Source organism: Prionailurus bengalensis, chromosome A2 (genome assembly GCF_016509475.1).
Source record: "Prionailurus bengalensis isolate Pbe53 chromosome A2, Fcat_Pben_1.1_paternal_pri, whole genome shotgun sequence".
Classification (NCBI taxonomy): Eukaryota; Metazoa; Chordata; class Mammalia; order Carnivora; family Felidae; genus Prionailurus; species Prionailurus bengalensis.
Genome location: NC_057348.1, coordinates 349,539 through 377,241, shown reverse-complemented (window position 1 = coordinate 377,241; position 27,703 = coordinate 349,539). Strand labels below are relative to the sequence as shown.

The window sequence follows — 27,703 nt, the reverse complement described above, 5'->3', positions numbered from 1 at the left end:
CCCGGGCTCTTTTGTCTCCGGACTGCGCCGGCGCTCGGCGCCCTCGCCATGGAAACGCGCGCCGGGGAGCGGCGGGCCCCGGGAAGGGGACGACACGGGGGGAGACCCGGGGAGACACGAGGATAGCCGGGGCCCCAGGGGTCCAGCCCCCGCCCCCGCCGTCCACGGGGCTCCCGAGGCCGAGCCGGGAGGGGAGGGGGGCGGCGCAGACTCCGGTCCCAGCCCGCCCCTACGGGGGCCCGAGACCCCCCCGACTCCCCGGGGCCGAGGGAGCGGGAGCCCCGCGCGCGGCGAGCGCACGCCGGGGGACCGGCCCGGCGAGGAACGCGCGCGGCGCCCCGGACGCGCCGAGACAAAGAGCCCCCGCCCCTCGCGCCGCACGCAGGCCGTGGCGGGCGCGGGGTCTCGGGCCGGGCGGGGCCCCCTCCCCTCCCTGCGCTCCCGCTCGCCGCTCCCCCCGCCCCCGCGGGGGAGGGGCCGCGCTTTGTGCTCCCCGCGCCGCAGCCCCCGCCCCGCGCGCCCGCCGGCTCCGCCCTCCGAGCGCCCGCGCGCCAGGTGAGGGGCCTGCGGGCCGAAGGCCGGGGCCGCACCCCCCTTCCGGCCGCCGGGACCCTCCCTTCCCTCCCCCGCCCCCCGCCGCGGGCCTCCCCACCGTGCAGACGCCGGGGAACGGCCCCCGTCCGGGGACTCCTAAACCAGGCCGGCCCCGCCCTCTGCCGGGCCCCTCCCGACCCCCGATCTGGGGTGTAGGGGTGCCGGGCAGCTGGGTTGTTGGGCAGGGCCGCAGTGCGCGGAGGGGAGGCCGCGGGGACACCCCACTCCCCCAGCCTCAGTTTCCCTGGGCGGTACGGCGGCGCGTCTTTGCCCGCCCCTCCCCCGCAGGCGCTGGGCACCGGGTCCCCCCAGGGCTCAGACTGCGCCTCCCCTCCTCCAGCGCGTCTTTGTCCCCTCCAGCCACGGCCTGTGGAGCCCGCGGCACCATGATCGCGACCAAGGAGAAGAATAAAACCCCGAAGGGCAGCATGACGCTTCTGCCCTGCTTCTACTTCGTGGAGGTGAGGGGGGGGCGGGGCAGAGGCCTCTGTGGCACCCGCCATCGGGGACCACCACCCTGAAGGACACGGGTGGGCGCAGCGAGGGTGCCTGGTGAGGGGGGCTGGCGGGGACTCGGGTTCTGCAGGATGAGTAGGAGTTCCAGAGGCACACCCAAAGCAGCAGCCGGGGCAAATGCTGGGGGGTGGGACCTCCAGACCGAGGTAGGGGTCAGTGGCTCACCTGGAGGGGCTGGAGCAAGGCGCCGGGGTGAGGGGCATCCATGAAGGGGCTGGGGGGATGCCGGCTCTTCATGCAGCACGTGGGCTTTGCAGCCTGAGGGTGCAAGTTCAAATCCCTCCTCTCCTCTGTTAAGGGGCCGGTGCCCTTCCCATAAGCGCGCTCACAGAACAGGCCTGGCACGCGGCAGTGAGGGCTCTGTGAATGTTCAGAAAAATAAAATGTAATAAACGCAGTCACCCGGCACATACTAAGTGCTGATGATGGCACAGGGTGACATTTACCCATCCTGGGACAGATCCTTCAGCACCTACTAGGATGTTCCTGTAGCCATAGTCTTCCCCACTTGACCTGCCAGGAAAACCCCAGTCTGTTGAGTGGTCCAGGCAGGCCGTGGGTGGAGGAGTGGGGTCCCCAGTCCCGAGCAGACAGCCCTCCACGCAAGTCACAAAGCCAGTGGCTCACCCCCCGGCCAGTGGGTCCCTGCGCACAGGCAGAAAAGCTGTTTGTCAAATTTGTATTTAAATCCCCGTCATAGTAGCTTATACCTTCTCAGGGTGTCAACGTCCTTGCAAAGCAGCTCCCTCCCTGCGTCCTCCTCAACCCCCTGCTGTCACCTGGGTCCTTCCAAAAAGTGTCCCACACCCACTCAAGTCTGTTAGATCTGTAACCCCTCCCCTTTTAAGACAGGTTTCTGCTCTTGGCTTTTTTCTAGTGGAAATCTTTGCTCACGGCTGACTCCGTCCCTTTTCACTGCCGTGTAGTACTCGAGCCCCGAGTCACCGTCCCCACGGAGCTGGGCCTTCAGGGGCTGCCTGGCCTTTGCTCGTGTCACGCACGTCCCCGTAAGGAAAGCCCTTTGGTCTGTCTCACCTCGAACCAAGAGTGAGCTTATCTGCAGATAACATCCCTGGGGAGCACGCTTGGTGGCTCAGGAAGCGCCCCAAATTCCCCCCTCCACCCCCCCCCCCCCCGGCCACCTTCGAGGCCACGGTGTTTTCCTTACCGTCTGCGCCAGCGCTGTGTTAGCGGTGTTTGGAGCCTGGCCGGCCCGTGGGACGCAGAGCCGTGTGTGTGCCTGCTCTCATCCGCCTTTGCCTTATCGTGAGTCTTAAGCGTGTTTACGCACACGCACACACGCGTTAAGTCCGTGGGCAGGACGTGCTCGTGGATCGTTTTCCTCTGGGCCTGATATGCTGTCAGTGTTCCCGTGCCTGGGTGAGGGTCTGTCTCCAGATGCAAGGACAAGTGAGGTGGCACGCAGAGACCCTCTGGGGCTGGTTCCGCCTCCGGCGTGGCCCAGCGGGGAGGAGATGGGGCCGAGGGCCGAATTGGGGAGCCAGGCCGGCGTCACAGCCGTGGCCACGCCGCTTGGGAGCTCGGAGTGCCACGGGGACATCGTCAGAATCACAGTTTGAAGGACCCTCTTGCCGAAGGAGTTGATTTGATGTGCCCGGGCCCCACGCAAACCCCTGCCCGCAGCCTGGAGTGCCCTGCCCGCCGAGGCCCAGTTGCGCTAACGGCCGCGGGGAGGGAATCACGAGCTAGCATTGACTAAAGGCTGGTACTGTCCGTGTACTTACTCACCCGGTCCTACGTCGAACCTGGAAGGTGGTGACCCTGTCATTCCGTTACCAGCTGGGGAAAGTGAGGCACAGGGAAGCAGTGGAGCCAGGATTCAAGCCTGGGCAGGTGGCTGTGAACCCCTCCACTCAGCTGCCTTGGGGCACATTCCTGCATGCAGCAGGCACTCAGTAAGTGCTCTCTGGACTAGAGCCCAGCTCCCGCGGACCCAGCTTCGGCAGTTTCCCTCTGGGGACCCCCCCCACCCCCCCCCGGCCAGGGCTGGACAGAGGCCGAGGTGCCGTCCAAGGCAGGAGTTAACGCGGGGCCTCTTGTGGGCCCCACCCCTGTCTGTTTCCTCGTCCATCAAATGGAGACGGGCATCTCCTGAGGCAGCCAGGCCCCCCCCCCCCCCAGGCGCCTGCCCCAGCCTGGACCCTGCGGGTGTTTGGGTTTGAGACCCTTGGAGCAGAGGAGGGAAGGTGCAGGTCACTGGGAGTCGGCTCCGCCCAGATCTGAGCCCAGTAGCTGCTCGTGGCCCCAGTGAGCCGGAGGCAGGCTGTGAGGGGTGCCTGGACGGCGTGCGGGGCGGGCAGGTGGCTGGATGGCCCGGCGGACGGACGGACGGACGGATGGACGGACGGCAGCGTGGGTGGCGGACGGGACCGAGCTCACGTGGTGAGCAGGGCTGGGGTGACGCCGGCCTCCGTGCCCCGCAGCTCCCCATCGTGGCGTCCTCCGTCGTGTCCCTGTACTTCCTGGAGCTGACCGACCTCTTCAAGCCGGCCAAGGTGGGATTCCAGTGCTACGACCGGACGCTCTCCATGCCCTACGTGGAGACCAACGAGGAGCTCATCCCCCTGCTCATGCTCCTCAGCTTGGCCTTCGCTGCCCCTGCGGCCTCGGTGAGTCCCCGGCGCGGGCCAGCCTGCGGGCACCGCCCTGCGGGGCGCCGGGCTGAGCGCCTGCCTCCCTGTCGGGCAGATCATGGTCGGCGAGGGCATGCTGTACTGCGTGCAGTCCCGGCTGTGGGGCCGCGGCGGGGGCCCGGGCGGCGCCGAGGGCAGCATCAACGCTGGCGGCTGCAACTTCAACTCCTTCCTGCGGCGCACCGTGCGCTTTGTGGGTGAGCAGAGGCCCGCGGTCTGCAGGCGGCGGTCGGGCGGGGCGGCGGGGGGGGGGGGGGGGACCCGGGGCCCCCGCCAGCTCCCGGCCCTGACCCCGCCGCCCCGCAGGCGTCCACGTGTTCGGCCTGTGTGCCACGGCCCTGGTGACCGACGTCATCCAGCTGGCCACGGGCTACCACGCGCCCTTCTTCCTGACGGTCTGCAAGCCCAACTACACGCTGCTGGGCACGTCGTGTGAGGCCAACCCTTACGTCACACAGGACATCTGCTCCGGCCGCGACGCGCACGCCATCCTGTCTGCGCGGTGAGCTGCCCCCACCCCCCGGCAGAGGGCGGGGTCCCGAGGCGCGCGGGGCCGGGCCGGCGGGGCTCACCTGTGGCCTCTTGCAGGAAGACCTTCCCGTCGCAGCACGCCACGCTGTCCGCCTTCGCTGCGGTCTACGTGTCGGTGAGTCCTGGCCCGCCCGAGCCCGCCGCCTGCGGGGAGCCCGCCGCTCGGCTCTGACCCGCCCCGCCCCCCCCCCCCCCCAGATGTACTTCAACTCCGTCATCTCGGACACCACCAAGCTGCTCAAGCCCATCCTGGTGTTCGGCTTCGCCATCGCAGCGGGCGTCTGCGGCCTCACCCAGATCACACAGTACCGCAGCCACCCCGTGGACGTGTACGCGGGCTTCCTCATCGGCGCTGGCATCGCGGCCTACCTGGTGAGGGGGCGGGGTTGCCCCCATGGGGAGGTTCTGGGAGGGGGGAGGCCGGCTGGTTGGGGGGGGGGCAGGGGGTGGCGATAGGGGGGAAGAGGTATGAAGGGGGAGGCTGGACGGGGGTGGGGGTGGGGTGCGGTGAGGAGGTCTCGCAGGGAAGGCCGGCCCCGGGCGAGGTCGGGGGTGGGGGGCTCCGAAGGGGGAGACCTGGCCCTGCCCTGGGGACTCTGATGAGTCTCCTCCCTCGGAACGCCGGAGTCAGAATCTCAGGGGCTCAGACCTGCCGAGCGCGCAGAGTGGGAGCGGCCTGACCGGAATCTGCCCCCGCGGGAAGGGAGCGGGACTCCCCGCTCTGACCGCACGGGGAGGCCAGGCTTCCCGCTCGGAGCACCTTGCAAGCCTGCCGCCCAGGGAGAGCCCCGGTCTTCAGCCCTCGCCTCACCCTCAGGCCTGCCACGCGGTCGGCAACTTCCAGGCCCCGACGGCAGAGAAGCCGATGGCGCTGGCCCCCGCCAAGGATGCGCTGCGGGCCCTGACCCAGCGGGGCCACGACTCGGTGTACCAGCAGAACAAGTCCGTGAGCACCGACGAGCTGGGGCCGCCAGGGCGGCTGGACGGCATGCCCCGGCCCGTAGCCCGAGAGAAGGCCTCGCTGGGCAGCCTGAAGCGGGCCAGCGTGGACGTGGACCTGCTGGCTCCACGCAGCCCCATGGGCAAGGAGAACATGGTCACCTTCAGCCACACGCTGCCCCGCGTCAGCACGCCCTCGCTTGACGACCCTGCTCGCCGCCACATGACCATCCACGTGCCACTCGACGCTTCTCGCTCCAAGCAGCTCATTAGCGAGTGGAAGCAGAAGTCGCTGGAGGGCCGTGGCCTAGGGCTGCCCGATGAGGCCAGCCCCGGGCACCTGCGGGCGCCCGCGGAGCCCATGGCGGAGGAGGAAGAGGAGGAGGAGGAAGAGGAGGAGGAAGAAGAGGAGGAAGAGGAGGAGGAGGAGGGTGAGGAAGGGGGGCCGGCCCCGCCCTCACTCTACCCCACGGTGCAGGCCCGGCCGGGGCTCGGGCCTCGGGTCCTCCTGCCGCCGCGGGCCGGGCCGCAGCCGCTGGTGCACATCCCCGAGGAGGGGGCACAGGCGGCCGGCGGCCTGTCTCCCAAGAGCAGCGCCGCCGTGCGGGCCAAGTGGCTCATGATGGCGGAGAAGAGCGGGGCCGCTGTGGCCGTGGCCTCGGCCCAGCCCCGCGTGGCCAACCCGCCGCGGCTGCTGCAGGTGATCGCCATGTCCAAGGCGCCGGGCGGGCCGGGCCCCAAGGGGGCGGAGACCGCCTCGTCCTCCAGCGCCAGCTCCGACTCCTCGCAGTACAGATCGCCCTCGGACCGCGACTCGGCCAGCATCGTCACCATCGACGCGCACGCGCCCCACCACCCCGTGGTCCACCTGTCCTCGGGTAACGGGCCCTGGGAGTGGAAGACGGCGGGGGGCACGGCCAAGGGGGCAGAGGGCGAGGGTGGCTACGAGCTGGGGGACCTGGCCCGTGGCTTCCGCGGTGGGCCCAAGCCGCCAGGCGTGTCCCCCGGCTCGTCCATCAGCGACGTGGACCAAGAGGAGCCGCGATTCGGGGCCGTGGCCACGGTCAACCTGGCCACGGGCGAGGGGCTGCCCCCACCGGGCATGGCTGACGGGGCCCTGGGCCCGGGCAGCCGGGAGTCCACGCTGAGGCGCAAAGCTGGCGGCCTGGTGCTGGGGGAGCGGGAGGCCACGGGGGAGGCGGAGGCCGAGGGCTACTATCGCAAGATGCAGGCGGCCCGCAGGTTCAAGGACTGAGGGGGAGGGGTGGGGTGCCGCATGGGGCGCAGGTGGGGACCACTGGGCGGGCGGGGGCGGGGGGTAAAGCACTTCGTGACCAGACAATAAAATGTCGACACCCACTGGAGTCCCGGCTGAGTCACTGTGGTCCAGGGCCCCCACGCACACGAGGGCTGGGCGGGGGGGGGGGGGGGGGGGGGGGGGGCCGGGACACAGATCTCCCGCTCCTCGACTGAGGCTCATGCACGCGGAGTGGGGGGTGGGTCCGGCAACACACTTCCCTGGGCTGGGCGGGGGTGGGCAGTGGTGTGCGGCCTTCACCCCTGGGAGGAGACCCTTGCCCCCCACACCCACACCCCTCATCAGCTCCCCCAAACCCCATCCCTGTCAGAAATGAGAAGGCTAAATTCACAGAGGAGGAAACAGCAGTGAAGACAGAGGCGGAATAAAAAGGGAATCGAGTGCAGGATGCAGAGACATTTATTCAAAGTCCAGCAGACAGACTGGCCAGCCGCCCTCTACAACGTGAACAGGAAGAAAGAGCCTACAGAAAAGGTAGGAGTTGTAAAATCGCTTTAATTCGGTTCTCTCTGCATTACAAGCCGTCGGGGCGGGCAGTGGAGTGCCTCGCTCCCGGCACAATACTGAGCCTGTAACTGCGGTTATCAAAATATACATCTGCGTCACCTTTATAAAAAACCACGTTTGCTGCCCCTCGTTTGACAACAGGTATAAAAAATTATAAATATTTACACCCTTGTTCCAACCCAACACGGAAACTCGAGGGTCCAGGCCCGAGGGAGGGGGCTGGCCAGCACGGGGTCTGCTCGCAGGGGAGCCCCTTGGACCCGTGAGTGCAGGACGACGTGTGGGAGACAGTTAAGACTCAGGGGCCGCGGTCCCACCTTCTGGGGCCCCAGCATTAGAGGCAGACAAAAAAAACAAACAAAACTTTGGTCCAAAATTTGCAGGAGAAAGGAAACCCTGAAAGTTTACAAGTTTAAGAGCGCTTTTCCCCTGGACAGGGAACAGGTTAGGTGTGAGTAAGGCATCTGGAGGTGGTGGGCAGGGCCGGCCTGGGGCCTCGCGGGAAGGGCCGGGGCCCCAGCGGGTCTGCCCTGGAAACTAGATCCTGCCCTGCGACTTCATTACAAGGAAGAAAATAAAAAAGGACAGTATGTAAGGTCATACCACAAGGAGGAAACGGAGATTATACTCATACCATTTTTATCATCTTGCTATATAAAAAGTTACTTAAAACTATTTCTTTTGCATATAAATGAAAAAAGATTAGAATATTTGGTCAACTGGAAATATTGCTAGGCACAGATGTCTGCAACTGCATCAAAGCATAATACAGAGATTACGGTGAAAACAGAGCTCCGAGCTGAAGGAGGACGGGGCCGGGGCCCTCGGGGTCTTGCCCCAAGTTGGGGTCCCGGGGTGGGGGTGGGGAGAATCACACACTTGATTAAACATAAACAGATCGGGGGGGGCCGGCTGGTCCCTGCAGCTCGCAGCCTCGCCAGGCACATGATCCCACGCGGGAGGCCGACCCACCAGCCCCCACACCCCCCCCACCCACCCCCCGCCGAGGGCCCTGCCAGAGCAGCTGGTTTTAAGGCACAAGAAAGCCGAGTCGAGGTTTGGGAGCGCCCACCCCACAGGGGCTGCAGAAGGCACGGGCTTGGGGGGCTGGGGAGGGAGCGGGGGGCGCACTGTCCACTCGTCACCAGGAGCCTGAGGCCGGCACCCCATCTCCCCGGGGTGAGCAGGGTCGATCAGATTTAATTTTTTTAAAAACAGGTAAACTGATTTCTCTTTTAAAAAATAAAATCTCTGGTCTTTTAAGGTCACTTCAGCTGCTTTTTAAAGTGGCTTTTCTCTGGAATGATGGAAGTTGTGGCCAGGCGCCAGCAGGCCGGTCCCTGGCGGCCCTAGATGGTGGACTTGGAGAAGGACACCCGCAGGTGGTGGTTCTCGCCCAGGTCGTGGTTGTGAAGGTCAATGAGCGCCTGGATGGCCTCCTCCACCGAGCCCATCTGGATCAGGGCCATCTTGCGGTCCTTCCTGAGGGACAGACGGGGCCAGGGGCATTGGGGGGTGGGTTGGGGCACCGGGCAGGGCAAGGAGCTGTGGGGGTGGGGCGGCACTCACTGGAAGAACTTGAACCCCTTGACGATCCCGCCGTTGCTGGAAAAGAGGATCTTCAGATCGTCCTCAGACACAGAGGGCCTGCGGGGAGAAGAGGGGTCGAGGGGTCGGACGCTGGTTCCCGGGGGGGGGGGGGGGGCCGGGGAGGCCGCAGCCCACACCCTGCACATACGGGATGTTGGAGAGGTGCAGGGTGGCCGAGGGCGGGAAGATGTTCTGGAAGTTCTTGGAGCCGGGCTTCTTGAAGCGGTGCAGGGGGGAGTTGCCGTAGTCCTTGGTCAGGCCCTGGTCCTCCTGGCCCTCGCGGGGCAGCTGCACGTTCTGGTGCTTGGACAGCGTGATGCGCACCGGCTTCCCGTGCAGCTTGTGGCCGTTGAGGTGGCTCATGGCTGCGGAGGCGGTACGCTCGTGACCCCGGGCCCCGGGCCCCACGCCCACGCCCGGCAGTGCCCGCCCGCCCGCCCCGCAGGCCCCGGCCGCTTACCCAGCTGCGCCTGGCTCCCGTCCGCCATCTGCACCAGCGCGTTCTCCTTCTTGTTGAACAAGATCTTCACCCGCTGCACGTCGCCGTACACGCCTTCGAGAGCGCGGGGACAGGGGCGCTGAGCCGCCTGCAGCCCCGCCGCCACCTCCCCCGCCAGCCCCCACGCCCCGCACACCCCTCGCAGGGCTGGCTCTCCCCGAAGGTTTGCTTATTCTGCCTCTGGCACCTGCGTCTAGTCACAGGGAACGGTACCAGAAAACTACCTTCAGCAGAGAGGTCGTAAACTCCAGGAAAGGTCCACGGCCAAGAACCGGCACTTTAGCATGCTACCAACACGTTTAACTCTTCGAAAAGCATGCAGGGCAATAAACCATGCGTCTACCGAGTCAGAATAAATACGCAAACCGAAGGCAAGCCACGTAACGAGGCAGAATGCCCGACTGCAAACTCATAGTACATCTTAGGGCGTAAAAAATAACCTCAATTAAATGAAAACAAGGTAATAAAAGTGTGAATGATAACATACCGAAAAGAATAAAGAGGCTTTGGGGTGTGACTCTCTTTAGAGGACAGCAGAGCAAGGCAGCGAGGGACAGGGAAAGGGAGAGGTCAGGGGGCGAGTTGCCAATCGTCCACCACGAGGAGGCAGCCCCACAGGCGTGCAGGTTGATGGATGATGAAGTTGTCAGGATGTTAATATTCAAGGGCAGGTTGGTTTCCGGAGAGCAGGGTTTGAGGGGGAATTTTGTTTTTTATTTATTTATGTTTTGTTTTGTTTCAAGCAACAACAGGAAGCAGAAGTGCCGTGCAGTCAGTTGGCAAAGAAATTCCGGATCAGGGCAAGAAAAAAAATTGGGAAAGGGGAAGGGGAGAAAAGAAAAAAAGTAGCAAAAAAACACAGGTCAGTAAATACATAAGAAACACGAGTGCTCCATCAGTCCAGATCTACACACATTACAAGTCACAGGTCCACCTCGCAAACACAGGCAGGAAAGCGCCCCCCTCCCCGCAGCGAGCAGCAGGAGGGCGCGGCCGGGACCCCCAGGCGGCAGCCCGGCTCCCAGGGGCCCTGGCCTCCTGCTCGCTGCGGCGGGCGGGCCTCCGAACAACGCTCACACAAGCACGAGGCGGAGCGAGTCTGTTAGTGGAGGCTTCGCTAGGATCCGGCCGCCCCCGGGCCAGGAAGTCACAGGAGGGGCAGACAGATGAGAGACAGTCTGAAATGCTCCTTAAAGGCGGTCCCATCTTTCCAGAGTGAGGGACCGTGAGCCCTTCTCAGCTCACCCGAGCTCTCTCTGAGCCAAACTCTGCCACTGGGACGGGCACGGGTTTCGCCATCCCGGGGACCTCAGCTGCAGGGCAGCGTCCCCCCGACAGAGGCACCCGGCGGGCGTCCAGACCGCGTCGTGTCTGGCTGGAAATTTTAAGGACTGCTTTCACGTATCAAAGCGTATCTCGACCCTGCGTCTTACGGAATCGGAGACGTAAGCCGAGGTGTAAAGGAAAATGAGAAAACACGGAGCGCTGAGGCGGCGGCAGCGAGCGGACCGGCACAGAGGGGTGCCGCGACCGGCGGGACCCCGGCGCCTGGGGCCGACAGGAGCTCAGCCCGCTCCCCTCTGCACTAAGACCCACCAGTGTAACACCCCCCGCTTGTGCTTCTGGGAACGACAGCCTGGAGGGAAGAGGCACGTACCTCGGGGTTGAGGTTGCTGACCAGCAGGACAGAGTTTCCTGCCCCTGCCAGGCCGGGGATGGCAATCCGGCCCGCCGCTGCCGCCGCTGCCGCCGCCGATGGGATGGCCAGAGGAGCCAGGGCCCCGTGCACGTTAGGAACAGAGAGACCTGGAAAGGGAAGGGCGGCCGGGATGTGAGCAGCAGGGCCGGGGGTTCTGCTGGGAGGCGAGTGCAGGTCCTGCCCGTCTTCACGCAGGAGGAAACACAGGAGGCGGCCGCGGCCGTGCTCGGCCCGGTGCCCACTTGTGCGGCCTGCCGGCTCCTCCCGCCTCTCCTCGTGGCACAGACCGTGCTTGCCAGGTTTGGCCCCATCTACATGCGCCCAACGGTACAGAAGCTCCACTCGGTGGAGGCACAACGGAAACCCGGACGGGCCTCGGCCGTGTGCGCATGCAGGCGCCCGTCACCATGCAGACGACACCCGGGCGGGACGCAGCAGGCCTGTGCCTGCCACAGGAGGGCAGGCTGGCCCCCTGGGAGGGACGCTCAGGTGTGCCCCCGCCCCGGTTCATGCCGCTCTGCTTACCGGGCCACTTAAATTCATCTACTAGGGACACATCCCTCCAACCACCGTGCGCGCTCGTCCTCGCCCGGGAGGTGCTTTAAGGGAACCAGACCAGAGACTCTGGGGTTAGCGGATTCTCTGCACAGCCCTGTCCTAAGACTGCCCTGTCCAGGCTCCTCAGGGAACCCAGAGACCCGCACCCAGGGAGGCGGGCTCCCCCCGAGACCGAGCCCACGTCAGCTGCCCGTGGAAGCACAGCTACTGGAAAGGTGTGTGGGCATGCACGATCGACGGTGGGGACCAAGGTCAAGTGTTTGAGTACCTGCAGCTTGAGGAATTGCAAAGGTGGGAGGGAAACCAGCTCCTGCATACGGAGAGGCTGACATTATACCAGGCGCACCTAGAAACAAATGAGACACTAATCATCGCACCCACCACCTCCGCCGCGAGCAAGGGCTGTGTGTGTGCGTGACCCCACACCCAGTGGGCAGTCTGGGCCGGGTGCCGTGCTGGCCATCTAAGGAGCAACAGGCACCAACCTCCCTGGGCACAGAGTCGGCGTCACGGGGTGCCTGGGGCACAGACACTGAGCTGCGTACACATCCTCGCCTCCCACGGCACACGGTGGTCCTGGGCACCTTGCCGGGCGTCTTACCGAAGGCAGCAGCCATGGTCTGGTCTAGCGAAGGCTGGCTGTCCCCGGAGGGCAGGTCAGGGCGCGTGTAGTCACGACTCTTGTCGTTGTTGTACTTGACGTTGAGGCTGGTGAGCTTGGAGAAGTCGATACGGAGGGTACAGCAAGCATTGTAGATGTTCTGCCCGTCTAGCGACTGCAGGGAGACGAGCCGTGAGGCGCTGGGGGCCGGGGGGCTGGCCAGGGAGGCATCCCGGGGACCCTACTCACCAGCTTGGCGTGCTGCGCGCTCACAGGGTCGGCGTACTGCAGCAGGGCTTGAAACTGGTTGTTCTTGGTAAACGTGATGATTTTCAGAACCGTGCCAAACTTGGAGAAGATCTGCAAGAGAAAAGAGCGGTCCCGACCTCCGCCCAGGGAACCCCCCGGTCGGCAACAGGACCGGGGACGGCCGCACGCCCCCAGCCACCTCACCTGGTGGAGCACGTCCAAGGTCACTGGGTAGAAGAGGTTCTCCACGATGATCCGGAGCACCGGGCTCTGGCCAGCCATGGCCATCCCCGCGTCCACCGCGGCAGCCGAGGCGGCCAGGGCCAAGTTTCCCGACTGCACCGAGTTCACTGCCTGCAGCGCCGCCTGGGCCCGCTGTGGGGGGAGGGGGGAGGAGGGGGAGTTATGGCCGGCTACTTTCTCCCCAGCTCCACCCCACCGCGCCCCAGGCCCGGCAACGCACCGCCTGGTTGGGTGAGCTGTCCGTCTTGAGCTCCTTGTGGTTGGAGAACTGGATGTAGATGGGCTGGCCGCGCAGCACAGGGGTCACGGACGTGTAGTAGTTCACCATGGTGTTGGCGGCCTCCTCTGTGTTCATCTCGATGAAAGCCTGGCAGGACAGGAGCGTGAGCCAGGCCCAGATTCCTGAGCCTTCCCAGGAAGGGCACTTGCCTGGCTATCAGCAGATACCTGATTTTTCCCTTTCAGCATCAAGAGATTGGTGACCTTCCCGAAGGGCAGCCCCAGAGAAATGACCTCGCCCTCGGTGACGTCACTGGGAAGCTTCCGGATGTGGATCACTCTGGAGGGCACACCTGCGCTCCTGTTGTCACCCTTGAACTTCTTACTGTCGTTCCCATTTGCTGACGGAAAAGCGGTGTGTAAGGCATAAAGCACCGTCCACACTCGAAAAACCCTGCGCGGAACCAGCTTCCTCCGCGACTCCAGGAGGCCGCCAGCCGATGTCCCCTGCCCACCCACAGCCAGGGGATGGGGAACTGCGCGCAGAGTTACCTGCAGAAGCCGAGTTGCTGCTCATGATAAAGGGTCCGTTAGTGACACAGGCAGAGAAGAGCTCGTCGGATCCCCGCTGAAAGAAACGGGGGGTGTGTGGAGCAGAGCAGAAGACCAGACGCCCTCCCCAACACCCGTGTCCACCTCTCCTGTGTGACCTGCTCTTGAGAAAAGACCGCACCCCAAACTGACCATTTCTCCCCCACGATGTCCTCGCAATCCTAATCCCAAAACACACTGCTCCTCGACAAAGCAGGGGCGGGGGGCCCAACGCCTATGGCGCGCGTTCACGCATCACGTCCACCCCACGCTCTGCAGGACCTTCCCGTGCACACAGGGCCTCACGCCAATAGCCACACGGGGCTGAGCCCGGCCCGGCTGTCCTAGAGAGCTCGGCTGTAGCCCTGCCCACGTCAAGACCGTGGGACCGTCTTCGATGACCACGGGGCCGCTGGCAGACTCGAGGAACAAAGCCCCCTTGTCGCACTGCAGCCACCTGCTCAGCCACAGGGCCCTGCCCTATTTTCCAGGCGTCTAAGGAAACCTGAGCCTTGCTCTAGTCACTGTCGGACAGAAATACTACCTGCTCTCCCTCCGTGCTGTGGGCGGTGCTGTGCAGTGAGGGGCGGGGACCCCGGCTCCCTGGGACTTGGGACCTGCCCCTCTCTCTTGCCACGTGCTGGGCTCCATGTACTGGAGTCAACCCCCCAGCACCACGTGAGACCGACCCTGGGTCCAGACACCACGAGGCGTCCCTGCTGCCAGGTGAGGCCCGAGGGCAGAACCAGCCTACACAAGGTGAGGAACCGCAGGGGACCAGCACTCCTCAGTCGGGGGCCCCGTGGGCCCAAGGACCCAGCTCCGGCCCGCCGCTCGAGGCTCACGGGCTTTAGGACCGCGCCACCAGGAACCACAAGTAACCCCTCCGATTCCCTGGATTCAAAACTGGCAGCCAGAGAGGGTCTCGGGGCCTCGGCTGCCCTGGCAGAAGGGGAAAGAGCAGCCCACCTGGGCCCCCGGACCTCCCCCTTCTCCACGTGCTTCCTCCTCAAGGACACCGTCTCTTCGCTCCTCTGCTGAGCTGCCTGCAAACATGAGCGCACAGCAGCCGGTGCCCCAAACCCCTCCAGAACCTCCCAGCCCAGCAGCTGATGACAGCGGCCGAAGGAAGCTAGAGGTTTGCAAACTGCCCTTTGGGACAAGGACCGGGAACCGGCTGCCCCAGCTACCGAGACGGCTAATGTGGGCCTGTCCCCAAACCCAAACCCCTGGACAGGCAGGAACCCACACAGGTCCCCCACAGCCCAGAGCCCTGGAGCCCAGCATCCACAGATCCGAGGGAGGACCCGCGTGGCTCCACCTGAGGAGCCGCCGTGGCTCAGGAAGAGGACAGTCAGACTCCCTTCCAGGCTGAGGTCTAGCATGGTAAAGGGAAGTGTTGACCACCAGCCAGCTGCAGCCTATCACACCCCAAACCTCCCGAGTCACGGAGGCCAAGAGAAAAGCCGGCAGGGACCCCAGGCAGGCCTGTCCACATCCTACCTGTCAGAGCCACAGGACAGCCCCTTCCTGCCTCGGGACTCAGGGGCCCGGGCCCTGACCTGCCCCCATCTGCCGGCCACACAACCCTCACAAGGGCATCTTGGCCCCTGCTGAGGACCAGCAATAGGTGGGACCGGGACTCCCATGAGCAGCTGCATCCGTGTCTCTGTGGGCATCGTGCTCCCTTGCCTACTTACACTCTGCTCCTCTCCCAGGACACAGACCACAGACCCCCCCCCCCAACACACACAGCACGGGGACACGCACGGACCCCCAGCTCAAGAGGCGCGGATGTTTCGCAGGGCAGAACCTCAGGCACCACAACACCACAGACCTTGTGACTGGGGCACAGCTGGGCCAGGCCCAGGGACCACCCAACTGCCTCCAGCCGAGTTCTTCCCACCCCACGCTCGGGGAGGCCACTGGGCATCAGCCCTCAGGTCAACTAAGCTTCGAGAGAAGCCAACCCTCAAGCACGTACTTGCTACTGGACACAGCGCGGGACAGCACACGGCAGGACAACCTTTCCTTCCCCCGAACACCAGGTATCCCTGACACCTGGACGCCACTCACTCCCCGCATAGCCGCTTCTAAACCCAGGAAGAACCACACTGCCCTCCCAGTGGGCCGGGGGTGCAGGTTCAGGGGGGCTGTACTGGCAGGAAGCCCCTGCCCGCACCCCCCAGGAGCTTCTGTCTGTGCAGGTGGGATTCTGGAAGCACAGGTCTCCTGGGAACAGGATGGCCAGAAGGAGACCGTTCCGACAACAGCCGCGCTAGAGCTGTTCCGGCTGGAAAGCGGCTCCCACAGTAAGGGGAGGACAGTCTGCAACCCAGGCGTTTTCTGGGATGTTACAACCCCCTCAGACGACAGTCCCTCTCCCCTCTCACCACCTGACAAACAGGTTTTATCTGCAGGAAGATCAGGACAGGCAGCGTGTGAAGACAAGAATCCACTTGGGAAAAGTGAAACCCAGCCCAGGCACGGCTGCCGACTGACCAGAAACCAGCTGGCTGCCTGCTCAGGTCACTTGAGCCACCTGCAGGGAGCCCAGGAGCCATGGCCCGAGGAGACTCCCCCACCTCCCAGCACAGAGCCCAGGAGGTGACCAACTGACCGGCAGTGCTTACTGATCATCGGGCCCAGGGTTCCCCCGGAGGCCACGTCCCTGCGCGTGCACATGCCTGGCCTGCAACCGGGAGGGAGAAGCACGTGGCCCCCCAACTTCCCGTGGGGACCACTCTGTGTTCCTTCGTCTACCTTTCTTGCCACTGGCGTTGAGAACTAACACCTTCCGCACAGAAGGGACACAGCGCTCCCGGCGTCCCTCAGCTCACAAACACCAGAATTTCTCAAAACAACTACCCAAACCACGACGCCATCAGAAGTAGCCCCAAACTGCCCCAGAGCCCCCATACCCCCTCCAATCTCACCCCCCACTCCACCAAGGGCTTGGAGCATAACCAGATCTTGACTTTTCCCACATCAAACCAAGGGCACTCAGAACTTTCTGGGGCAGACGCCCCCGTCAACCCCACTGCACACATCCCTCCTAACCCGTGAGCCGTAAAGCAGGACTCTCCCGGGCTCTGAATTTCAGGGCAGGTGCCTTTTCTTCTGAGGAGCTAGTGAGCCCACTGGGCAGAGGACAGGGCCTGCAGCCTGGATGCCTCGGGAGCACCGGAGTCAGAGGTGGCGCGGGCAGATGGGCCCAGGCCACGAGCACAAACTCAGGCTGAGCCGGAAGTACCTACCTTTGTACCAACTGCTATGTCTGGGACGATGCTGCAGAGAGAGAAAGAAGAAAGCTGTTAGCCAGGTGCGCTGCCCGTGTCTCCACTGTCCCAGGGGTGGGGAAAGCCCACAGCCCCTGCCACTAGGGTGTCGGGAGTTCCCCATGGCCACCAGCGTGGCTCGCTGCTGACTGCACACCCCCACCCCCACTAGAACCCTTCAGGCAGGGAAGTGAGCCGTCGTCCAACTAATCTCAACTTGAAAAGGAGCCACCATTGTCTTCCAGCCCCCTCCCTCCCAGCAGGACCCCAGGCCCCGCCTCTGGACCTGTCCGAGGACAAAGCTGCCCCCTTCAAAAGCCCCAGGAGGGACCCTTGACGTTGTTACTGAGGTTCAAGTGCTGTTGTCTGCTTTCTAAACACTGGAAGCGCTTAGGAACATTTCTGAGCAGGGACGGGGCCACAGAAAAGGCAGCTCTCAGGCCCCAGGTCAGAGCTTTAGCTCCAAGGGGAAGACAGGGGACTCCACGTCCCACGCATGGAAGGTTCCCGGGAAGGTGGCAGCTCAGCTCCAGTGAACAGATAACATTAACACAGGTTACTTATCAACCTGGCTCCGCGTGACCGGACTTTCTCCCGCCTCGGGGGCTGGACGGAAGCAGGGCTACCTGAGGGTCCCCGCAGCCCCGTGCGCCTCAGCTGCGCGCCAGCTCCTAGAACAGCACGGCGAAACCCTCTCCAAAGGCTGGTGCGCGGCAACCGTGAACCAGCGAAGTCCTAAGTGACTCACGGAGCATCCGTCCAGAAAGGGAACTGAGTCAGCAACGCCCCCCACCGGGCCACCCGCCTGCCCGGTGGATGGAGCCACCCGCCTCAGCACACGATGGCCCCCGTCACCTGGCCGAGGACAGGTGGTCCCAGACCCCGCGGCAGGCCCTGGGGCAGCCACGCGCACCCCCTCCCTGCACAAAGGCCAGCTTCCCTGTCCAGCTGGGAGCCCCTGGTTCCTGCCCTCCAGGAGGCAACTCCCAGGACCCAAACCCTGGGGTGTCGGGACCCAAAAGCACTGGCCTAGTCCTGCTGCCTGCAGCTGTGGCCTGCTGTCTTGCCATCATTCCCCTCGGGGCAGGACCTTTGCCTCCTCACCGTTAAAAAAAAAAAAAAGAATAAAAAACATCTCACACCCCGACAGCAACACGTTCTTAAAAACCGTAGTGAACCAAGAAAAAACTTCCCAGAAAAACCGAAAAGAATGAAAAGCATGCAGCTTCCTGGCCACTAACCCAGGGCGACTCGCGGCCTCCTAGTCCCCCGGGGGGGGGGGGGGGGGGGACACGCTCCCACAGGAAGTGTTTCACGGAGGCCGGCCTTTCCTCACGCGGGATCTGAGGCCTGGCGGCCCGCCGAACCGGCACGCGGCCTCGGAGCGCCGTTTCCCGAGACTCCGGACCACGACCCCGCCCGGGGAACACGTCCCCCCACCAGCTGGCTCGCTGGGGAGGGGGTCCCAGGGGGAGGTCCATCCCAGGCAACATGGAGGACGGACCGCGAGATCATGCCCACCACGCCGCAGCAATCTTTCTAAGGGGCTGGATTAGATTCTGCCCGAAACCTATCATTTCAGGCCCGAGGCACACGAGGCACGTGACCCTCCAGGCATTTTAACCAGCTCGCCCCGCCCCGAGGGCCAGACGGGGAGGAAGGAGGGCTCGAAGCCCACTATCAAACAAAGTTAAGCAAAACTCTTGGGAAGCCTCAAATTTTAATAGAAGTGGCACCTCCCCCTCGCCCACGGGGATACGACAAACGGTCCCCCGGACACGCGGGACGGAAGTCACACTTTGAAGCGAACTTCATTTTCCGCAGGTCCTGGCATTTCTCCCCCAAGACCAGAAACCTAACATCTGAGAACAGTTCTCGGCGCCGCGGGCAGGCCCGGTCTCCGCCGTCGGCTCCGGCTCGGGGAACCGCCGGCCCGGGGCGCCCCGCAGGCGGGAACAAAGGGGGGCGGACGGGCCCCTCCCCGGCCCCCGGCTCGGGCGCGCGGCCATCCTTTGTGGGTAGCCGGGGAGGGGCCGGGCGGCCGGCGGGGGCGGAGGAGGGCCCGCGCCCTTCCGGGCAGGAGGGCGGCGTCTCCGGGCCGCGCCTGGGCCCGCGGCGGGCTGGGGGGGGGGGAGCTGGAGGGGGGCGAGGGCAGAGTCCGCGCGGCGGGAAAGACCGCGCACGCGCAAAGCCCGACAGGGGCGCGAAGAGCTGCGCACGCAAGCGCGGGGGCTCGACGGGGAACGGGAAGGGCCACACGGGGCACGCGCAGCGGGGGGGTACGGGGAGCTGGAAGGCTCACACGGGGCGCGCGAACACTGGCGCGTGCGCGCGGGACATGGACGGGAAGCGGGAAGGGCCTCACGACTGCCGCGTGCGTTCGGGTTGAGGCGCGCGGAGGCCGGAAACGAGCAGGGCTCGAGGGCTTGGCCTGCACCACTCTTCTAAGCCCAGGGGGCACTGCCCGCCTGGCGCTTCCCTCCCCCCCCGCCGCGTCCGGCAGCCTGCCCCGCGCACGCACCCCAGGCTCAGGGAAGGGAGGGACCCCGGAGGCGCCCGCGAACTCGGGCGGAGGAGGAGCGACGCGCGGGCCACGGCCCCGAGGAGACCCGGGCGGCGGCGAGGGGAAAGCTGGATCGCCGGGAGGTCGTCGGAAACCGCAGAGAAGCAATACTTACCCGTCCATTGCACACAGAGGAGACCCGCAGGGGACGGAGTGGAGGCGCCGGAATAGCAGGAACCGACCCAACGGCTCCGAGTTATAGACTCACAAAATGGCGGAGACGCCCGAACACGTCCCCCGCGCGCTCTGCCCATTGGCTCCCGCCATGGAGAGGGGGCGGGGCGGGCGCCGCGGGGCCCTGCCAGCGCCTCGCAATGGCTAGGAGGTCGCTCGAGGGGTGGAGCCAAGAGGGATGGCAGGCGACCATTGGAGAAGGCGGCCGTCCGTCGGGGCTCGAGACGGAAACGACCCGTGGAGACGGGGGGAGGGGAGAAAAGGCGGGATCACGTCACGGAGCTTGAGCCAGTAAGCTAGCTGCGCTCCTGCGTGGGGCTTTGCGGGAGAAGCCATCTTGAGAGTGGGTACGTGGCGAGTCCGGCCGCGGGAAGCGTGCTTTCTACCAGCCTGCCGCCATCTTGCAAACGGGCAGCGGCTGTCCCTGGGCCTGAGGGTAGAGGGAGCTGTGTCGCCATCTTTGGGTCGGGCAGAGAACCTACGGGGCTCCATCTTGCTTTTGGGCACGTGGCCGAAAAGCCTGATTCAAAAGGAGACCTCATTTTTAGGTTAGCACGCGGGGAACTAGGGGCCGCTTAACGCGTCCCAGACTAGCTAGGACTCCGTGTCCACTGCTGACCTCCGAGCGTGCGGGCGTCCTTTGTTCACCCCCAGAGCAGCCAAGCCCGACCGCAGCCCTGTGCCCCGGCTGCAGGGATGGGGAAACTGAGGTCCGTGGAGCAAGGCGGCCCCTGCCCACCGGGGAACTGAGCCCCGGACGCACACAGCACAGTCTCGCTGTCATGGGGCATCCAGGCAGGGACGCATCTCCATCTCAGCAGCCAAAGAACATCCTACACACTTTTCTGCGAGATGATGGCAAGAGTTGTACATGGTTGTGCGTGACAGGGGTAACCCTTAGGTCAGCGCGGTGGGGGGCGCGCGGGACCAGAGAGGGAAGCACTCAGGAGACCCTGCGCATGGTGGGCTTGGCGCAGTACTCGCCGCTGAGTTGATGCTCAGTAGGTGAAGGACACCGGTGTGACTGCTATCTGTGCATGCTGAGAAAGGGGCCTTCGGAGTGGCGGGTGACCAGAGAGAGAGAGAGAGAGAGAGAGAGAGAGAAAGAATGACATTCGTTGGGTCTGGCCAGCAAGCAGCAGTGCTGGGAGTCGGGGGACAGCGCCGGCTCCAGGGCCGCAGCCCACCCGACGCCAGTGCCAGAGAGCTGCCGCGCATTTCCACGGGGGCCTCCGTCCTCCCGCACGCAAGGCCATCTGTAGCCCCAGAATCGCTAATCAGGAATGTCCCGGTGGATTTAGGAGAATCTCTGACACATTCCCGAGGATTTGCTCGTCCGGAGCTGCCATTTGAGCTGTGCTCTGGGTACCGCAGAGCTAGCTGCTCATCTTCCTTCTCTCGGGAGGGGTGCCAAGGGTGGCCCCTCCTTGACGGCAGTGGGGAGGGAGGGAGACGCCGGAGTGTCACACCCCAGGGGGAGAAGAGGGCAGCTGACGCTGCTGGAGTGTCTACACTGTCAGAATTGTGTTAAAACCCACTTCCAATCACAGCCCTCCCAGGGGTCCTGCCTTGCTCAGGGTGAAAGCCCCAGCCCAGTCCAGCGGGCCCCACACGGCCGGCCACCTGTCTGGTTCTGGCCTAATTTACACAGGCCTCCAGTATTTGGCTCGTCCCTTCTGGAGACTCCTCCCTAAATGACACTACCCTCTCCTTCACACCCCTGCCCCAGGGCCTTTGCCAAGGCCCCTCATTAGAACAGCTTCCCCAATGTTTTCTTCTGGGAAGGTTGAGGGTAACATCCCTCATTTCCACAGTGCATTGGAGCTCCTTGAAGTAAATTAGAATTCATATTAGGTAGAAAATCCAGTGTTAGATAGAAAACACTGGCAAGGTGGCCAAGAGGCCACCGAGGGAGGTGTCCGTGGCTGAGATGAGGCCCCCAGTGTCTCAGGCCAGCCCCTGAGTCCTGCTGATTGCTGGAAGGGGAGAGGGCACGCGTGAAGGGGATGGGGGCAGGGGCTCCGATGAGAACCCACACTGATCACCACACTTGGACAATCCACAAGCGGGGAGGCCTACAACACACGTGCACTCCCGACTCCAGAGGCCCCAGCGTGTCCGAATTAGGTGTTTCGTGACTGGGCCAGGGCCTCAGGGGAGGCTCTGGGGGTGCCCCAGCACGTATGTACGTAGGAGCAGATCGGTACCTTTTTTCTTTTACATTTGCTGCCCTTTATCCCATCCCAGCCTTGCCTGCCAGCTGCTTCCTCATTAATGATTTAGGGTGAGAGTGGGTGTGTGATCACCTTGTATCTGTTTGAGAGTTTTGAAAACATGATCTTCTCAGTGGCAGGAGCAAGGGAGGGAGAAGCCAGAAGGGTGGAGGGGACTGGCCTCCCAGACCCCTGGGAGGGGGCCTGCTGGGGCCCCCTTCCTCATTTCAGATCAGATTGCGAGGAGGGGGTGGGGGGGAGGGCTGTTGATACGGTGCCTGTTTACTCTTTTGTCAAAATGAAAACACAGGACCAGGCCAGTCCCCCCTTGCCTCCCTGTGGGCTTTCCCCTGTGTTTCAAACGGAAATGGTTAATAGTTTTGGAATATTTGTTCATGTGTGTGTTTATTCATGCCTGGATTACAAAAACAGTAGGCTGGGGGGCAGAGCAGGGGTCGAGGGAGTGGGCTTGCAGGATTCACCCTGTCTCCATCCCGCATAGGCCTCCCAGCTTCTCTGACCCATTCTCTAGATGTCTGTTAGAGCTGGGACTGGAGGACCAACCCAACAGGCTGCCCCCAGCCCCTCCAAGCTGGAGCCCCGCCCCTGCCCCAGCTGGGTGGCCTGGAGCCTGGCCTGGCCCACAGGGAGGTCGGACCACAGGGAGCTCGGAGGCAGGACTGAAACGGCTTACTTTGGCCTGATGATATTCACATCAGAGCGTGCCTCCTGCCCTGTGGTGGGGCCACGCTCCCCAGCCCCGAGGCTTCTTGCCCACCCTCCTCTTTAATTAGGGGAGGAACCGCAGGCCTCTTCCTCCCCTTCCCCTGCCAGGCCCTGCCCAGCCTCCAGCCCCTAGGGGAAACCCTGTCCCTGCAAGGTCCTTCCCCTGAATTGGCGCGGTCACCTCTCAAGGGTCGTCTCATCCGGACCCCTCCCCCCTTCCCAGATGCAGCCTCCAGAGAAACCCTGCGTCTCCCCAGGGCCTGCCCTGAGCCGGAGCTGTCTCTTCACCTGACCATGCATTGGCCACCTCCCTGCACGCTTCCCTGTTGTAACTTTTTAATCGTCCGCTAGGAAGTACTTTCATTTCCTTTTCCCAAATAGAGGTGGAGTGAGCTGCCTGAGCCTCTCGGCCCGTAGGAGGACCCACCCCGCCTGACCCAGGCCGCTCCACCTTGCTGCAGAGGGGTGGACAGTGAGGCCAGTCCTCCAGAGGCTCAGGGAGGAGTTAGCCCCGGACTCAGTCGCCGCGCGCGCGCCCACCACTCGCCCTCGGCCCCACGACTCAACAGCAGCCCCAAAGCGGAAGGACCCAGCGTCGGCCGGGAGTGGTTAACGCAACGTGTGTCCACCGTGCACGTGCACGTCCGCAGATGACCGTGTCCGTGGCGCACGCACCCGTTACCCGGGTGTGTCCGCTGCGCACGCGCACGTCCCTCGGCCGCCCGCAGGAGCGAGGCGCCCGCCCCCGCCGCCCCGCGGAGGGACCCCGAACGCACGACGCTCAGGGAGGGAACCAGCCACGAGAGGCCACACGGGGTGGGGGTCTGCGTGTGTGAAACGTCCAGAACAGGCCCATCCACGGACGGGAAGGGGGCTGGGGGGGGGGGGGCAAGGGGATGAGGGGCAGGGGGCCTGTGTCCTGGTGATGAAATACATATTCTCAGACTGGCTGTGGTGCTGGCTGCACAGCTCGTAAGGGCTGAGTGGTAAGGGCGTGAGTCGCGTCTAATAAAGATAAAGCCACTTGTAAGAACTCACTCCCACGAAGCTGGCAGTGCCATCCGCCGGCGAGGGCTGGGTGGGGAGCGCGCGAACGGCCGCCGGCGGAGGGGTGCGGTGCGGCCACTTCGGGAAACGGCCTGGCGGCTTCTTACAAAGTTGCCTGTGGGCCTTCCCGGAAGGGCAGGTGCTCCCGCGTGCTCACCCAAGAGAGAGGCGTAGAGGTCGTTCCCAGAAGCGTTGACGAGAGTCTCCATAGCGGCTCTTCGGAAATGGCGCCGGGACGCCGGAGGGACGCAGGCTGCTCGCCAGGCCTGGGACGGGCCGGGCCGCGGCGGGCGGTGGCGCTGCTTGACCTCCTGGTGTGTTACAGAACCGGCCCGGGACGCGGAGCCGCCAGGCTGTCCCAGGCATTTTGGGGAGCGGGCCTGTGATCGCAGGCGGGTGAAGTTCAGGCCGGGGTGTCACTCCCTGGCGACTGGGGCGCTCTGGGGGCTCCCGGGCTGAGCAGGGGGCGGGGGGCGCTTGGGGGGGCTCCCGAGCTGAGCAGGGGGGGCCGCTGGGGCCCTCGGGGGGGCTCACAGGCTGAGCAGGGCGTAAAAGGCTTTGCGATGGGGACGCCGCTGTCTGTACAGTTATAGCTCCGTGGACATCCGACTTGGGAAGACTATTGGTTGTCATTACTGGCGCGCGTGTGGCGTGCAGCGTGCTCACAAGGCCTGGCGAGCGGAGCCCTGAAGCGGCCGAGCCTCGCTCACCTCGCCGCATCCACACCTTACCTGGTCTCCTGCGTTCTGGTTCAGAGACCCCTTACCTGGCCCATATCATCGATTCGTTAACATCCACGTCCCGGGCGACAGCGCCATGGAACAAAGCACATTCGACACGCGCGTCTTCTCGCAAAGGCACGTCACAGCCTTCTGGTGGTCGGGAACGCTCGGGGGGCCCGTGTAAAGCTGAATCACCCAGAAAAAGCACCAACATGCAAAACACACGCACTGAATAAGCCTCCAAGAGGGCGGTTCTCTCCGAGCAGAGCTGAAACCAGAAGGCCGGGCGTTGCCGTCGGAGACCCGCGGTTTTTGCCGGCCGGGGTGTGCCCGCGAGGGGCCACAACAGCGCCGGGAGGGTCAGTTCAGGATACATTACAAATCCACAGAGAGATTTTACACGTAAGTTTACAAACAAAGACAAACGTTAGCGAGTAGGTGAATTGGTAAATCCAGCCTCTTCTAGCAAGGATCTAGCAAAATTTGAATCTACGCCCCCCGACAACGTGGCTGCTGGCCCCACGTGGCTAAGTTTACGTTAATCACGAAGAAGTGACACGAACGGTTTCGAGCCCACCACGCTCCCTGCGCACCTGGCGGCTCCACAGTCTCAAGGTGAGGAGGCCGTGTCCGCGGTGGTGGGAAGTCCCCGCGCAGGGAGCTGAGGGACAACTGTTTGTGGCCATTTCCTGTGGCTGTTCTGCTTTGCGGGACCAGGGGCCCGCCTGCCCGCATCACCTGCCGGCTGCGTGTTCTCGGGCCTCCGCGCATGTGGCTGCGCTGGGTACAGGGGGTCATCCCGCTGCTGGTAGATGGGTGTGCGTGCATGTGTGTGCGTGCACGTGCGCGTGCGTGTGTGTGTGTGTGTGTGTGTGTGTGTGTGTCGGGACCCGTGGAGAGGAAGAGCGGGCCCTGCGGGTGGACGGGGCTGAGGAGCAGCGCTGCTGGGAGTGCGTTAGGTGTCGTTCCAAAGGGGTGACTACAAGGAACAGCATCAGGGGCAGAGGGAACAGCAACCTAGAGCTGACAGTCTGAGGGACAGGGTAAGCGCGGTCTGGGCTGGACAGGGTTCGGGGTGGACGGCCGCACAACAGGGAGGGAAGCACGCAGACCCTAGCCAGCAAGACTCTGGGTGCAGGCAGTGCGCCCCTGGCTGGGGGCGGGCAGCCGCCGGAGGTCATGTGCAGGGTGAGCCTGGAAAACGCACAGCAGCACGGGGAATCGGTGGGGGGGGGGGGTGTGTGGAGAAAGTGCAGCAAGCTGCCAGGGGCCGCTGACCTGTGATTCCTCATTCCGGGCGGTTTTCTCGGTAGTGGCTTTCGTGACGTAATTTACACACCATGATTCACCGACATATGTTGTACCACTCAGTGGTTTTTAGTACATTCACAGGGTCCTACAATTCCAGAACATTCCATCTCCCCAAAAGCAACCCCATCCCCATCAGCCATCACCTCCACCCCCCAGCCCCTCCCTTGGCCCCCACCAGCCCCCTTCCCGTCCGTGGGTGAGCCTGTTCTGGACGTTTCACGCAGGCGGACTCACACCCCGTGTGCCCTCTCGTGTCTGGTTCCCTCCCTGAGTGTCGCGTGTTCAGGGTGCGTCCACGGGGCGGCGGGTGTGAGCGCCTCGCTCCTGCTCGTGGCCGAGGGGTGTGGACATGTCGTGTGTGTCCGCTCACCCACTGAAGTTTCCACCATTGGCTGCCATGGACGTGCGGCCCCGTCTCTCCCGCGTGGGCTCTGCACGTTCCCCGGGGGGGCTGCAGCATAGACAAGCTGTTTCTGTCCCGACTTTAGAGGCGTTAGGTATGAGATCACAGCACTGGCAGTCTCCTTGTGTCCTCACAGGATCTGCCCTGGGTGTCCCTGTAAGGGTCAGGGTGACCCTCGTGACCTTGTCATAACTCGATCACCTGTGTAAAGACCCTGTGTCCCATCTGGTCCCCCCAGCATTCCTGTTTTGGGGGTGACTTTCTGCTCAGCCGCCCCGTCTGCGTTCCCGCCACTGCAGTCAAAGGCCACTGTCCGTCCACGGATGCTCCACACCACCTTTACTGTTGCGATCCCTCGGCCTCCCGTGTCCTCGTTCTGTCCCCGACCCCATCAGGACACCGCGTGAATCGGGTTCTCCCTCTCCTTAGGCCCCACTGGGCTGAGACGCTTTCTCCACCTCTTCTCCAGTGGATGCCCCGGGCAGGCGGTCAGGAGTTGGACTGGACAGGCTTCCTGCAGGATGTCCCCCCCCCCACCCCAGGTTCGTCCCACGATGGCTCTGAGCGAAGTGTCTGGCTCATGCCGTCACACCTGGGGCCCCCGCTGCCCACGAGGTTCCTCACCGCTGGCGTTGACCTTGGTCTCCGGCCGGGTGTGCCGGTCGGGCTCCACACGGTCCTTGTGGGCAGGGGTCGCCGTGTGCAGCCCACGCAGAAGGGTAGGCCAGGGGCCTTTCTGTCAAGGTGCTGGCGGTGGGGACACAGGCCTCTGCCGGGCACTGGGCCTCAGGAAGGTGGACAACAGACACAGACCGAGGGCAGCACACATCGGCAGCTGTGACAGGCCCCCACAGGAAGTGGCTGCCGGAGACAGAAAGGCAGGAAGGGGAGGCCACATCTAGTCTGGGGGCTCAGGCCACGAGTGCACAGGAGGGAACCCCAAAGGCCTGCGTTGGGTTAGATCGTGGTCCCCGAGCAGTGTGTCCACATCCTGACCTCTGGCAGCCAGAAACGCAGCCGTATTTGCAAGCAGGGTCTCCACGGACGTGATACGTTGAGATGGGGTCATGGTGGAGCAGGGCGGCCCTGGTGAAATGGCTCACGTCCTTGTAAGAGGGAAATGCAGGCAGGGACGCAGGGAGAAGCCGTGTGACGACTGATGACGATGACGGGTGGGGGATGGGGGGAATGTGGCCATGAACCCCGGGGCACCAAGGTCTCCAGCAACACCAGGCAGACTCCCCCACGGCCTCCAGAAGGAGCCACCCCGCCAGGCCCCACGCAGGGGGAATACTTGAGTGTCGTTCTCTGGAAACCCGGACCGACTGTGGTCCTTGGTGACGCGGCCACAGGAAACCTGTCTTGCCTGCGATCCTGGGGGGCTGGGCGGGCAGAGTGACGGCTGTGAAGTGATGGGGCAGCTCGCTTCCGCGGTCCTGCAAAATTCATGAACAGGAAGATGTCTCGATTATGAGGAGGGAACGTGAGCCGGGCTGTAAGCGATCCCGTGGCCACCTGTTCACCTGCCACCTGCCTGTCCACAGGGTCACGGGCACGAGGGGACCGCAGCCCCCACCGCCCCCTCCCCGGTGAGGCGCCCCCAGACTCAGCCGTGTGGCAGACCCGGAAGAGCCCAACTGATGTCAGCTGGCCGGTGTTGGGGACGCCTGTGGGTGTCACCCTGGGAGCTCCTGGCGGGGAGGGGTGGATACCACTCAGCCCCACAGTGCCCAAGACGCGCCCCCCCCCCCCCGCCCTGAGAACGACCTGCCCCCAGCGTCCTCTGCAGTCATGCTCCCCAGAGGTTGGGCCTCCACATTTTGGGAGACATGGGAAGCCAGTTCTGGAAGGATCCAGGCACAGAGGACGCTGGGACTCCAGGACAGAAGGCAGACTAGCCTCAGGTTTCATAACAGGCACCATGTGAAACCCAGACTGGGAGCCTCTTGCTGGAGGCA

The 27,703-nt window shown here is 64.2% G+C and overlaps 2 protein-coding genes across 5 annotated transcripts; one reads left to right on the top strand and one right to left on the bottom strand.

The window, feature by feature from the left end:
- Window positions 1-622: 622 nt before the first annotated feature.
- Window positions 623-7,629, top strand: PLPPR3 (phospholipid phosphatase related 3). The gene is made up of 7 exons (XM_043585994.1): window positions 623-1,055; window positions 3,555-3,740; window positions 3,820-3,961; window positions 4,071-4,266; window positions 4,353-4,410; window positions 4,494-4,667; window positions 5,113-7,629. The coding sequence occupies exons 1-7, from the start codon at window positions 981-983 to the stop codon at window positions 6,487-6,489; spliced, it is 2,208 nt and encodes a 735-aa protein (XP_043441929.1). The 5' UTR covers window positions 623-980; the 3' UTR covers window positions 6,490-7,629.
- PTBP1 (polypyrimidine tract binding protein 1) lies at window positions 6,934-19,406 on the bottom strand. Of its 4 annotated transcripts, XM_043585997.1 has the most exons (15): window positions 19,265-19,406; window positions 16,566-16,596; window positions 13,270-13,345; window positions 12,946-13,118; window positions 12,719-12,865; window positions 12,460-12,630; window positions 12,256-12,366; window positions 12,007-12,181; window positions 11,674-11,751; window positions 10,806-10,954; window positions 9,636-9,669; window positions 9,110-9,202; window positions 8,798-9,014; window positions 8,629-8,706; window positions 6,934-8,541 (listed from the first exon to the last, which is right to left on the bottom strand). In XM_043585997.1, the coding sequence occupies exons 1-15, from the start codon at window positions 19,270-19,272 to the stop codon at window positions 8,409-8,411; spliced, it is 1,674 nt and encodes a 557-aa protein (XP_043441932.1). In that variant the 5' UTR covers window positions 19,273-19,406; the 3' UTR covers window positions 6,934-8,408. The 4 variants fall into 4 exon arrangements, with proteins under 4 accessions (XP_043441932.1, XP_043441930.1, XP_043441933.1 ...); XM_043585995.1 differs by having other exon boundaries at window positions 12,256-12,630; window positions 19,265-19,388; XM_043585998.1 differs by lacking the exon at window positions 11,674-11,751 and having other exon boundaries at window positions 19,265-19,387.
- Between the last annotated feature and the right edge of the window lie 8,297 nt (window positions 19,407-27,703).

Coding starts and splice junctions, on each gene's coding strand:
- PTBP1 (XM_043585995.1), bottom strand. Junction 10,955..11,673: donor TGCAATTCCTCAAGCTGCAG/GTACTCAAACAC, acceptor TTCCCTTTCCAG/GTCTCTCTGTTCCTAACGTG. Junction 8,542..8,628: donor AAGGGGTTCAAGTTCTTCCA/GTGAGTGCCGCC, acceptor TCTGTCCCTCAG/GAAGGACCGCAAGATGGCCC.
- PLPPR3 (XM_043585994.1), top strand. CDS start 981: ATGATCGCGACCAAGGAGAAGAATAAAACCCCGAAGGGCAGCATGACG. Junction 3,741..3,819: donor TCGCTGCCCCTGCGGCCTCG/GTGAGTCCCCGG, acceptor CCTGTCGGGCAG/ATCATGGTCGGCGAGGGCAT. Junction 4,411..4,493: donor TCGCTGCGGTCTACGTGTCG/GTGAGTCCTGGC, acceptor CCCCCCCCCCAG/ATGTACTTCAACTCCGTCAT.